Consider the following 13,792-nt stretch of genomic DNA (forward strand, 5'->3'; position numbering starts at 1 on the left):
AACGAAGCCCATCCCTCCAATTTGAGACTTTGTCAGAAACGTTTCCATGGAAACCGAGAAAATAATAAATCACAAAAACCTGTACATAGCAAAAAGCACCACTTCTATTTCTGACTGATATATCTATCAAGTTTTGCAGAACGGTTTTTGAGTTCTGCTCCGGAAACGAACCCCACCACACCATAAGACTAACACCAAAATGTTCCATGGAAAAACAAAAAAGTATAAATGCCAAAAATCTGACTGATATATCTACCAAGCTTTACAGAAAAATACTGAACAGCTTTTGAGTTCTGCTCCGGAAACACACCTCTCACTTTTCAGACTATGTCCGAAACGTTTCCATGGAAAACGAGAAAATAATAAATCACAAAAACCTGTAAGTAGCAAAAGGCACCACTTTAGGTTCTGACTGATATATCTACCAAGTTTTGCAGAAAAATATTAAACGGATTTTGAGTTCTGCTCCGGAAACGAAGCCCACCCCACCATAAGACTAACACCAAAATGTTCCATGGAAAAACAAAAAAAAAATAAAAATAAAAATGCCAAAAATCAGTAAATAGCAAAAGGCACAACCATAGGCTGAGATTACTATACCTATCCAGTTTGGTCCTAAAATATTGAACGGTTTCTGAGATATGCTCCGGAAACAAAATGATTACGGATGGACGGACAGGGGACGGATGGACAGACGAGGCGTCGACTACATCCCCCCGCATTACATGCCAGGGGGATAAAAAAGCATACCGCCCTCATCACTTTTGAAAGAAATGTGCCCAAGAAACACTTAATTATTTTAATGCAACCTAAACAAAAACTGGTGGTAACAACATTAAATCCCACTTTATTTTTTGTCAAGCTGTATAACATAGTTAGTCTCCTATTACACAGGCTGGGGTCATATCCAGGTTACAGGCGCCCTAAGATTGATACAGCACTTCTCAAGTGAACAAGGCACACATGTGTGTTGCAGGATCAATGACCCAAGGCACATAACGGATACATTGTTTACATTCTTTAGGCTCCAACTTCTGAGATCTTGAGAAGCGGATTAAGCACTCGATTATAGGCGTAATTCGGTTCCAAATTTCACACAATATGGATCACTTGTCAAACCGTAAGCACATGGGTTAAAGACGACTTTGTATGTACCCTGGTTTAGCTACCACAGTATAAGGTAAACATGGGTATGTCGACCAGTTCTGGGTTCCGCCATCCTGACTCTTTCAACCGAAAAAGTAGTATAATTAATAGTGTCACTAGATCAATAACCAATAACAAAGATCTAGACCCCTTTGAAAACACTAGACCCGAAGTGACACAACCCATCTCCCATTCACACAAGCTCACAGTGGAGGGCAACAACCACTGTCGACTGGCTATTCCCTTTACTACATGATTGTTTAAATGGATAACTGGGTTTCAGCAGTGTGCAGTCTTGCGTCGGCTGACAAACTATTAGAGAAATGATTCACATGATTGCAATATGCCGACAGTACATGAACTACGAATGAGGGCGAGGGGGCTTGGTTTGCGGGGATACTCTCGTATGAAAAAGGCTGAATTGCAAACTTTATTAAAAGATCCTTAAAAGCTGTAGGGCACTATGATTTTTGGCAACCCCAATGCAATGGAAAAAAAGACCCGAAAGTTTCGAGATATTTTACAACACACCCATTGCATGCAGACAAAAAATATACATCGCTTGTAGTTCGAGGAGCATACATTTTCTACTCCATGTGGACGGGGCCCCTGGACTTTGGCCCTCTTTTGGGATGTTTCTAGCATCTGCAGCACCTTCTGGATATCCAGATGGGTCTCTTCTTGTTCCTCTTCTATATTCTCCTCGACCTCTAGGAGTTCTTCCTTGCCCAGCCTCGACAAGATGTCGGCCAACAAATTTGTGGCAGCCAGCAATGTATTCGTGGTTTGCTCCACACCAGCTGCCATCAACGCAGTTTGCTCCACATGAGCCTCAAGTCTCCCCAAGCGGCTGTACAAGTCCTGCATGCTGGGCACAGTAGATGGTGGTTCTGCAGCAGGCAATACGATGTCGGTAGACGGCTCGCTCGAGGGCAAGATGGCCAAGGGCAATGCGTCTGTGGACACTGGATTTGGAGCTTTCTCTCCAGTAGATGGTTCCGTGGCCGGATTCCATATCTCGTACAGCCTTGTGGATCCAATACCGAAGTGTTTTTTGACCTTGAAGCGACCACACTGCGAAGGGAGCGTATTTCTTGGATGTCCTCTGAAGACAAGTATCCTTTTGGTGGCATATGCCAAAAGAATTCGTTCCAACCCTTTGTTTGCCCAAATTGCTATTGGTTCGTCGTTGTTTTCCACAAGCACTCGGTAGGAAGTCTTGCTGGAGTCCCATTTTGATTTCTGAATGCGCCATCCGGGAATGGAATAGGTTTCTTCTCCAAAAGACAAAACAGGCGGATTGTGCTAGGGCAGGAGAGACTGTTTACGATTCTTCCCAGTGCTTTTTTCGAAAGCAGCGACGATCTCTTCGAGGCGATGGACTTCCTCCATTCTTTTTTCTTTGTTCTGTTTGTATTCCTCTCGCATTGACTCTAGATGATTCCATGCATCTCTACACCATTCTTCTGCATTGGCAGCATGCAAAATTGCTTCTAATCGTCTTTCGTGATCTCTCGTCAACCCGCACAGTATACTACAACCAACCACGATTTCCGGTACCTCCTCTATCTCGTATTTCAAAGTTTCTACACCAATGGCATTTTTGAAAGCAACATGTTTGTTTGGGGGTAGCACTCTATCTGGATTGGGGATGTAGCTGTGTTGGCCTACGACTTCGAGATAGTACAGTTCTTGTATGGAGAGCTTTTGTGTAGCATCGTAGTGGTCCTATTTCTACTCCTGTAGCTGTGGCAGCCAAAATGTCTACTCGGAATAGAGGACACGTGCGGAATCCAAAATCAGCTGTAGCCCATTTTACAGTGTGGTTCCATCTAGCATCGTCTTCCACGTTGGCTTTGGTTGGTTGTACTTGGATTCCGGATACTCTTCCCGTGCCTGTGTGTGCATACCAACCCAAAAGATGGTCCCCTGGGGTCTGTCTGCAAGCACCATGCAACGGTCTAGACATTTCGATAGATTCTCCCACTGTTTTGCTGGTGGTTGTACAACAAATAGGTTTTCCCCCCAAGAACAGCTCTAGTGCTTCATCCACCAAATCGTTTGCCATTGTGGTGTTGGTTCAAAGAGACCTCTATGCGAGTACCTCTAGCCTGGACATCTGGATGGAGAAAGATTTTCCGCAAGTGTTGGTTGGAACAATCTGCATAGTCGGCCAAATGGCTACCGATGTGTTCTTGTACTTCTCCGGCTTCGAAATTGGAAACTACCTTGTTGTAGATTTTTGTTCGCATGTTATAGAATGTTATTCGCATGTTCCAGGTTCCAATCAAAGTACAGACGTGGTTGCCTACACTCCTTGTATTGTCCAGGATGGTGGGCCCTTTGTAGTTCATGGCAGTTGCAAGATATCTTTGGTTTTGAAAGTCATGTATTCTTTGGAGGTATTCAACGAGACACTTTCTATCTAGGGTGCCAGAGAAATCCCTTGTATAGTCGACAGAATACAGACCATAGCCATGTCCCAACAGAATTCATTCGAACTTAGAAATATTGGCTTGTATTTGCTCTATGGGTATTTCCGAGACATCCACTTTTGCTACAAATATTCCGAATATTGGGTGGCCCACGTGTAGAGATTCCCATTGTACCATTGATGCACAGTTGGTTTCTTTCACAATCCTTCATACAGCGCTCTGTATTGCAGAGGGTGCATCTATGGCATATTGTAGTGTATGTACGATTTTGGTTTGCATATAGCCCTCCTCTTGCATGAAAGATTCGCGTACTGCATTCACTATATTGGAAACTACAATAGATGCTGTTCCTTTTTCTCCAATGGCGCAATACACGGCTCCTTTTCGATAGACACAAGTCTTTCCGCCGAAGAATATATATTGTCCACAAACGTGGGCAGGCCTTCCAGCAGTTGGAGGTTTGTTTTGCCTAGATTGCCATCGAGATGGCATCAAGTCTACATGGGCAATGTCTGGTAGAAGATTGCTTCCCACGTTATTTTCCAGTAGGAGGTGGTATGCCACCGCTTTTTCGACTCGCAAGCCCATATTTACGAAAGCTGCTTCGGCTGCCATATTTCTGGAAATATAGATAGGTTGCTGTATACCTACTTGGGCACCAGTATCTAATTGGGAAATCTCGAAAGACATTGGGTTGCCAAAACTCATAGTGCCCTACAGGTTTAAGGCTCTTGATTTGTTGGGAGTAGTCAAGATGCCCACAGCAGGGGTAGACACAACAGTGAATACAGACAGGTGGTGCCTTTTTTAAATTAGTTTAGCGATCGCACACACTGCTGTGACCCAGTTTTCCATTTAGACATTCGCGTAGTAAAGTGAATAGGCCAGCTCACTGTGTCCACTGTGAGCTTGTGTGAATGGGAGACAGGTTGTGTCATTTTGGGTCTAGTGTTTTCAAAAGGGATCTAGATCTTTGTTATTGCTATTAAATGATAGAATAATTAATAGTGATCTTGTGCCACTATTAATTATACTACTGAAAACCTTGACTCACTCATTGAGTTTCAAAAGTCTTGGCTGTAGCATTCACTCACATAGTACAACCAACCAAGTAAACAACAGTAGGATTTATTCTGTTTGATTAGAGACAGTGATTACCCCACCACATATTGTGCAACATTCGATCATGGATTTACATTCAACATAAACTCCTTCAACAAGCTCAAGGATATATAATCAGTCTGCATACATACAGTCTTGGAATGAAAGCAATGGTGTCAGACCTAAAGCACATAAACATTTCACAACAAATACTTAGTCATCCATAACAAAACAGAAAGCTCCAAAAAATAGTTGGTTGGGAGGTCTTTTTTACCTTAATATTTTATCAACACCTACTTAAATGTTCCAAGTTTCCTACAAAACAACATCACATGATTGATGTATCTTTCAACAGTAGCCAATCTGAACATGGGTGACTATACGTCCAATGTGTAAGAACTTAACATGATTTAGTACAACATCTTCCCGTCTATGCTAAGGGTAAGACACCACATGGTGCTGACAGCTCCAGTTGGACGTGACAGTGTAGCGGTTCGCAACTTGAAGTCACTTGGTAATACCAATCACACCACAAGCCGATCGACCGCCAGCATTCCCTGTCTTCAAACTTTCTTCGTTGCCTCCCTTACCCAGGTCGTCTTCTCCAGCATGCACCTGCAAAGAGGAAGTGTCAAACCACCACATAAGATCAAACCAGGATGATAAAAAACAGTCGATCTAAGAAACTTCCTGTGTATTACTATTTTATGTTTATAGTTATCCTTTAATATTTCACTTGACAAATGAGGAGGAGACATGGAAACACACTTAATTGGGTAGGTGTTCCACACTTTGTACAAACATCAAGAAACAGTTTCATCTCCTTGATGTTTATTTCAGCAAGTGAAAGGTTATTTCTTAGCAACAAGAACACACTATTTTATGTCGCTGACGAATATTTATATATATAAGGCTAGAGAGTGAACTTGAACTGATGTGTGTGTGTGTGTGTGTGTGTGTGTGTGTGTGTGTGTGTGTGTGTGTGTATGTGTGTATGTATGTATGTATGTATGTATGTATGTATGTATGTATGGTTAACATCACTGTATTATTACTTTAACTTTCCTGCTCATTGGACAAACAGTACAGGTTTCTTGCAGTGGACCTTGGCAGCAAAGGGGGATAACTACAAGCATCTACATAGGCATTCACTAATAGGGGTGACTACTGAGGGTGAAACAACTATTGTCATGGCGATAGTCTATTGCAACATACTATTGTGATAATGATAGCATCCTATGACCAACTATTGCAATATTTTTCTTTGAATTGTCTCATTTAATGTCATTTCCCACAGAAATGTACGGTTATATGAAATAACAACAAATTCAAGTAGTTTCAGTGTCTTCAGATAACTGACATGTTTGCTTAACAGGGGCAGATAACTCTAAATAAAACTGACTGAATCTGGTACTTCCTGTATTTTGTGCTGCACTTTAATCAGCTGAAGTCAATTACTAAACCATTGATAATCACACATACAACAATTAATTGCTATCGACAATTTCAGGGTATTGACAGTTGGATGCATCGTGACAGCCCTATTCACCAACAACTATAGCTCTGACACAGACATTCACTAACTATAGTTCCAACACAGACATTCACTAACACAGGTATTCACTTACAACTATAGTTCTGCCAATGATTGATCTGACGCCTGTCAAAGTTATGATCTGGTCATCAATCTTGATGTCTGCTACTCCATCAGCATTGGCAACGATGTTGCCAAGGTCACCAGCATGTCTGTGTAAACACAAATATAACATGAGTCAACTTCCTGTGAAATTCTCACAATCACATTTAAGACATCCTCAGGAATGTTTGTGCTGGACTCATATTATTTGCAGATTTAGTGGATACTCAAAACATTAAGAATTGTGCTAATGGTGTATTCAATACACCAAGAGATGAATCAATGTTGTATTTTATACACCAAGAGTGAGTGAGTGAGCGAGTTTAATTTTACGCTGCACTCAGCAATATTCCATCTATATGGCGCCGGTCTGTAAATAATCAAGTCTGGACCAGACAATCCAATGATCAACAACATGAGCATTGATCTGTGCCATTGGGAACGATGACTTGTGTCAACCAAGGCAGTGAGCCTGACCACTCGATCCCTTTAGTCGCCTCTAACGACAAGCATAGTCGCCTTTTATGGCAAGCATGGGTTGCTGAAGGCCTATTCTACCCCGGGACCTTCACGGGTCAATACTTAAGGAAGTTAAACCACACACAGTAGAATATATCCATTCCACGGTAAAATATTCTTGACTGCTGCAGAAGTAATGCTACCTAGCAGTGTCCTTTGTTACCTATTTTCATCTTCTGGTGCGCCATGTGTCTTTTTGAAAGGGTTGAAGTGTGGCCCTGCACTGGTGCAGCCTATCAACATGTCACAATATCAGTTTACTTCAAATTGGGCAAAAGTCACATACTTGCCATAGTAAACACACAAGGCATTTAGAAATACACAGAACTTATTAATGCAATACAAATATAACTACATCATTTGATAGCGAAAACAATTTAAAGGAGGAATATTGAATAGAAACTACTGAAAACATTAAATAGTCAAAGTAATTCCATAATTAGTTCACATACATTTCACAAACCCAACCCACATGAATTGACTTTGAAAGTGGACGTGTCAATACTAACTACCACGTTATATGCACTATTTTCAATGTGGTAAATGTCCCACATCCCTCCCCGACAAACCTACCATTGTTTACACAGTACACTATGAATCACTAAATCAACACTAATGCCACATCTACAGTAATGCGCCATAATTATGTCATAAAATGGCAGCCATGTTTGAGGTTAATTTTGGCAGACTGTTTAAGAAAAGTGAAAAGTAATGGTTACTTACCCTACTCAAGAAAGTTTGGTTGGTTAATATTTAGTGATATGACCCTTATTAATCCTCACAGCTCTTATCCTTCGTGGAATAGACAGATACAGTGCCTGACTATGATGGTGAGGTATGGCTTGCCAAATCCTGAGAATCAGCTGAAAAAGTTCCTCTTTTGTTTTGATGGTGTGGGCAACTCGCTGCAACCTGATTTTAACCAATAACCACAAATTTTCAATAATGTTTAAGTCTGGTGTCTGTGATGGCCATAGTAAAGACTTGATATTGTTTGTTGTTTTCCATTCTCTAGTGAAACAAGATTCATGACATGGAGCACTGTCCTCTTGGAAAAGATAATCATCATTTGGGAAGTGTTTGGCAAGAACAGGAAATATATTGTCATCTAAAATAGAAACATACTTCTCACTGTTGATAGTTCCATCAATCTGAACCAGTGTACCAGCTCCATGAAAGGAAATACCCCCCAAATCATCACAGACAGTCCACCGCTGTGCTGGAAATCAGCACACCTGGTGCCGGCACAAACGGGTCTATACTCCTCTCCAGGTGTGCTCCACACAGAAATTTTGTTACTTTTTCCCAAGGACCACTTGACTCTCATCACTAAAAATTACTTTGCACCAATTTGTTTCAGTTTTCCAATGCAAACGTGTCCGACACCATGCCATTCTTCTGAGTCTATTCACAGAATTTACCGTTAATTTCTTTCTAACAAGCCTTTTTCTCTCCTTGAGTTTCTGCAAATGCCTCTGAACAGTCCTTTTGCTTACTTGGTTGGTAATCTTTTATTAACAATACTTGTGATGTCTTCAAGAGATCTTCTGTTAGTTTTAACAGTTCTCATTAGCACACGGTCTGCCCTCTATGTCAAAAGAGGAGGTTTACCACGTCTGTTTCTGCTGTCCTCATCTTTACTTATTTCAATCCTTTTCAAAAACTTACAAATTGTGCTTTGATCCCTCTGGACAGCATCTGCAATATCTGACTGTTTGAATCCACTTAAATTCATTTCTATAATTATTTTTTCCCCATCTTGTCAACTTGACCTTGACTTTGTTTATGTGCAGCAGATGACGAGAGTTATTCCCATAAGGTGACCTGTGATCTCTTAACTGTAAAATTTGGGACCTTATTGTTTTGTATATATGGCATACCAGACTATCTAATTTACCCAACCTACTGGCCACTGCCAGCTGGCAGCCACTTTATGACATAATTATGGCACATCACTATATATAACAATAAACAATAAGATTACCATTTGTGGCATCTCCAAACTCGTGGACATGGAAGCCATGTAAACCTTCTGTCAGGCCGCTGATGGTGCCCGTCACAGTCACTGGTCCGTCTGGATCCTACAAGGTCATGGGTATCACTGTTTGAACTGTTGGATTTATGAGCTGAAGATTAACCTGGACACAAGATTCAAACATAATAGGAGATAAATCTCAAAGACCCCCTTCCCTTCCCCTTATAGATTTCAAACAATGTTCAATGTATAAATTTTCATCATGAACAAATGGTGCAACCTGCCTGCTACAAAGTACATCCCTAACAATCTATACTTGTTGCAAGAGGTGACTGACTGGATTAGACAGTGTAGCTCTGTGACTTGGTTCATTGTACCCGAGTCTTCAGCGTGACATGGAAATGCTTCAACCACCAACCTACCCTACCCTACCCTACCCCACCCCCTCAAACCAGAAGACAGGCTGGCTAGACACATGTTAGCAGTCTTCTGACTGTCATCGAGAAAGCAATGAATTCTTAGAATATGATCAGCTGCTGACGTTTTCTAGTTTACATGAAATCATTCCATAAACACCTGTTACTAGTCTGCTGTCAGCTTGTACTAAGATCAACTACCATCTTATTATTATTAATCATGTCACCTCTAAGCAGAGGTATATGTATATGTCTATCTGCACAGTTTCTTTGCTAGACAGGTAAAACAGGTTGATTGATTTTTCTTTTATAAACTCCAAACATGACATTTTGTTCAGGTAATTCCAGATTTAACTACTGTGGTACACAACACTCACTGAATGAAAGAAGTCAATTATTAGGAATTCTTGCTCATCTGTAAACATCAAAGGTACACTGACCAGTATTGCCTCGAGTTTTCACAGTATGAAATGTTCTGTACATCTCATTGGCCAGATGTAGAGATATAGAGTCAGGCAAAGAGTATTCAGACACTTGACATCATTTCCTTACAGGTTATTTCAGTGAAGGAGAAATAATTTCATGAAGTGAGTTTAGGATGGATTTTCATCAAATTTGACAGACAAATTTGAAATTATCTCTGCTATGCGCACACAATTTCAGTTCAATTCCCTAACCACTGTTTAACTAAGGACATTGTATATATCAACGGACAAGAAAGATTTCTGCCCGTATCCCCACTAAATTTTAATGAGAAAACATTTCTTGGAGTAGCAATTTCAGAAGTCTTCCATTATGTTAAGATACAATAGGACAAAACATGATAAAACTATGTTTAGCAGATGAGGAAAACATATTCATGTGATATGATCTGACTTAATGTTAAAAGAGTTCATAGTGCTGTACACATGTTGATTAAACTGTTGCTATTTGATACAAAAAATGATAAGCAATATAAAAATAAACAAATCATGTGATTGTAGGTAAGATGATTCCTAACAAATATGCAAAATTATTTACACTACACAAACCTATTATGTAAGTCTACTGGCTAGCAATCACTTATGGCCATTTTTTAGTTTTAATGATTTGCTCCATTGTTTCTTAAAATAACAAGATTCTTTACCACAGGGGAAAACACTATGTTTGTGTCTCAATCCTGATGATAGGAATCCGGCATTTCTGTAGTCAGGGAAATCGGAGCATGGGTAACCTCGGTTCTATTATCATTAAGTACCAGCTTGTTTTATGTCATCCATGATCTAACATCTGAAAGACATTGCTCCCTTTTCAGACATGTCAGTGACTGGTTATCCTGGTCTAAAGTATAATTGTCAGACAGCTGAGCATCGTCAGCGTAAAAATGGTAATCTGTCTCATGATCATGAATGAGCTGTCCCAGTGGTCTGGTGTATATGGTGAACATCATTGGGCCTAGCACTGATTCCTGGGGGAACACATTGTCTTGAATGGATTGTGTCCTCCCTGTCAGATATGAGCACATGCAAACTGTAGCACAAATGGGATTGTGCAGCATAGAGAATATGACCAGTTTTCTTGTATGCAAGCAAAGCAAGCAAATGTTGGCAAGGCACTTACCTCGCTTTGGTTCAAAAAATATTTTTCATATCAAAATAAAATATTGCCACCACCAAAGGTACACTCCCATTTCCTCACTGGGGTGTGCTCTCGGATTTGCAACCCCAGAATTTATAATCACTCATGTAAAATATGTTTTATTCAACTCGTGGTACATCAGACCGTTCTTCACCTTCACTACCCTGCCAGCTTCCGGTTCAACACAGAGAAGGAACAGGTTATTATTCCGTATGTAATACATAAAGAGTTACCTCTCGTTTCAAACGCAACTACGCCAAAAGCGTCTACATTGTAGAAAAAATGTTACAAAAAATCTAACAATAAGACGACAGTTAAGACAAATAAACTCCCATAAGTTCATGATAAAATTATGCAATATGGTCTTTCTTTTTCATTTCTGCTTATTCTTGTTCCTTCACTCTGTTGAACCGGAAGATAACAGGGGTAATGGAGGCGAAGAACGATCTGAATACCTCGAGCGGCACTTAAAATGTTGAATAAAACATATTTCACATGAGTAATCATTAAATATTGTTTCAAAAATCTGAGGTCACAACCAAGTGAGGAAATGGGAGTGTACCTTTGATGCTGGCAATATTTTATTTTGATAAGCAAAACATTTTTTGAACCGAAGCGAGGTAAGTGCGTTTCCAAGTTTTGCTCGCTTATAAGAAGACTGGTCATATTCGCTATGTTGCGCAACCAGATTTGCACTACAGTTTGCCTGTGGATACGAGGAACATCACCACAAAACATTTCAGTGTATCCCATACTGGTGCTGTAGACGATCAATGAGCTTCTGTTGGTTGACAGTATCCAGGTGTTGGCGATCACTGGTATGCAGCAATAACTGGTTGCTAGCCAGTATGGATATTACGCCAAGTGTTTGAATACTTTTGGCACAACTCTGTATCATCAAACTCAGGTAATTGCAGTCAAACTAATTACTGGGGTTAAAGTTCCTCCTGTTCCCCCATACCAAACAATATTGATAAACTGATATATACTAGAATTATTAAGAAAACTTAACACATCAATTTCTAGAGGACTCGCAAAAATAACTAAAGGTCAAATAAAGCGTAATGTACAGGGTGCAAGACCATCACAGTAGTTTGCCAGTTTATGCACTTCCACTAAAACAATTTGTGGCCAACCCAAATACACATTTGCTCATGAACGTGTTATTTTTAAACGCATAGGTTAATGAATATCAATTAAACATCACACAAAATGTACCAAAGTAACATATTTGAGTCCCACATTAGCGCCACATTAGACATAGCAATGCTGCCTAAATGTAAAATACGAGCAAATATTCCAATCAGAAAAAGATCTAACCACCTACAGTTCTTCACTGCAACCGGTATATCTACATCACAGTAGAGTTAGTGTTGCCGGAACGGACATAACACGAACACAAGATCCATCACTCGAACTCAAATATCACATTCGGTTAAACTCAGGGGTGACAAACTTGCCCAAACTGTAGTGTGATGTGGGTTTGCCAAAAATAGAACATGATCACGTTAACTCGGTGAATGCAGTCTTGAAAAGTATATAGACCTATCGTTCAACATAGGCATGCAGTAGTTGCAACATGGCTTGCAACTTTGAACTTAGGCAAGAGCACGCTGACATTGCTATCTACTCTACACAAATAAAGACGCTCGGTAACAAATACAAATTGTCACACCGCCTGCGAGAGGTGAATTGTTCCCTCGACTGTTCCTGTTCCTTTCAGCACACAAACTGCTTTTATAGACATGTTTCACTTTCAGAATTCCACTTCGCAGCACTTGCAGATGAGAATGTGAAGAACTGCACCGTAATGGTCGCCCAAGTGTCGTGTGCAAATCAAACAGGAACGGACTCAAACCTATCCAGTAATTTTGCCTTGTCAATAACGAGTCGATTCCAGACGGGTATAAGCAGTTTCCTGCGAATCATATTTATTCTAACACAATACCAAAATTTCCAGTAAAACCACTAAAACTCCCAATCGGAGTTATCTCACCTTTGTTGGTGTATCTATTTATAGAACGAGGGAACCTTGCACCTCATTGACTTGTTTCTCTCAGGATGGGACAGCTGTTGCGGTTGCTCGCCCGGACACATGTTGGTCTGCTCTGACATTCCAGTCCATCTTTGAAATATCATTTGTGGGGGCTTGCAAAACACCCTCAGTACTACATAATTTGAAGGGGAGGGAAGGGAAGCTCTCTCATTGTCCTATGTAGTTCAATGCATCACAGCTCACTATTTTCTGTAATTTTATTCTTCGACCCAGATACCATATATCGGCATATGGTCTCTGTTCGACCCTTACTTAAATAATGATTACAGTAAGGTAAAACTGTTTATATGAAATGAATGTAGTCATCTTGCTGATTAACTGAGCTGACAGTAATATTTTTAGAATACAATTTCGGGAATATGCATATTATTCTAATTACTCTAATAAAACAAACCCCATAATCAGCAGACGATATAGCAATATCCAGCAATAGCATGGCGGGTGACACCATAAATGGTCTTCAAACATTGTAGCCATGTGGGGAATCGAACTGGGTCCTTCAGCGTGACTAGCGAAAACTTTAACCACTAAGCTACCCCGCCGCCCTAATACTAGTAATTAGTGGTTAGGAATGTTTAAGTGTAATACAATGTCCCTCTGTATTTTCCCTGCGTGTTGTTAATGTATCGGCTTTATTCACATATTCACCAAGATACGACGCGCCAATGTGGACGAGAACAGACCACCCACAGTGTAGACCTACTGTTTATATCCGAGTGGACCCGTGAAGGTCCCGGGGTAGAATAGGCCTTCAGCAACCCATGCTTGCCGTAAAAGGCGACTATGCTTGTCGTAAGAGGCGACTAACGGGATCGGGTGGTGAGGCTCGCTGACTTGGTTAATACATGTCATCGGTTCCCAATGGCGCAGATCGATGCTCATGTTGTTGAT

The 13,792-nt window shown here is 40.5% G+C and overlaps 1 protein-coding gene across 1 annotated transcript; it reads right to left on the reverse strand.

The window, feature by feature from the left end:
• Window positions 1-4,693: 4,693 nt before the first annotated feature.
• LOC137286963 (superoxide dismutase [Cu-Zn]-like) lies at window positions 4,694-12,699 on the reverse strand. The gene is made up of 5 exons (XM_067819021.1): window positions 12,521-12,699; window positions 8,822-8,918; window positions 7,001-7,070; window positions 6,311-6,428; window positions 4,694-5,297 (listed from the first exon to the last, which is right to left on the reverse strand). Exons 1-5 carry the CDS (start codon window positions 12,590-12,592, stop codon window positions 5,190-5,192), a joined length of 465 nt encoding a protein of 154 aa, XP_067675122.1. The 5' UTR covers window positions 12,593-12,699; the 3' UTR covers window positions 4,694-5,189.
• Between the last annotated feature and the right edge of the window lie 1,093 nt (window positions 12,700-13,792).

This window comes from Haliotis asinina, chromosome 6 (genome assembly GCF_037392515.1).
Source record: "Haliotis asinina isolate JCU_RB_2024 chromosome 6, JCU_Hal_asi_v2, whole genome shotgun sequence".
Classification (NCBI taxonomy): Eukaryota; Metazoa; Mollusca; class Gastropoda; order Lepetellida; family Haliotidae; genus Haliotis; species Haliotis asinina.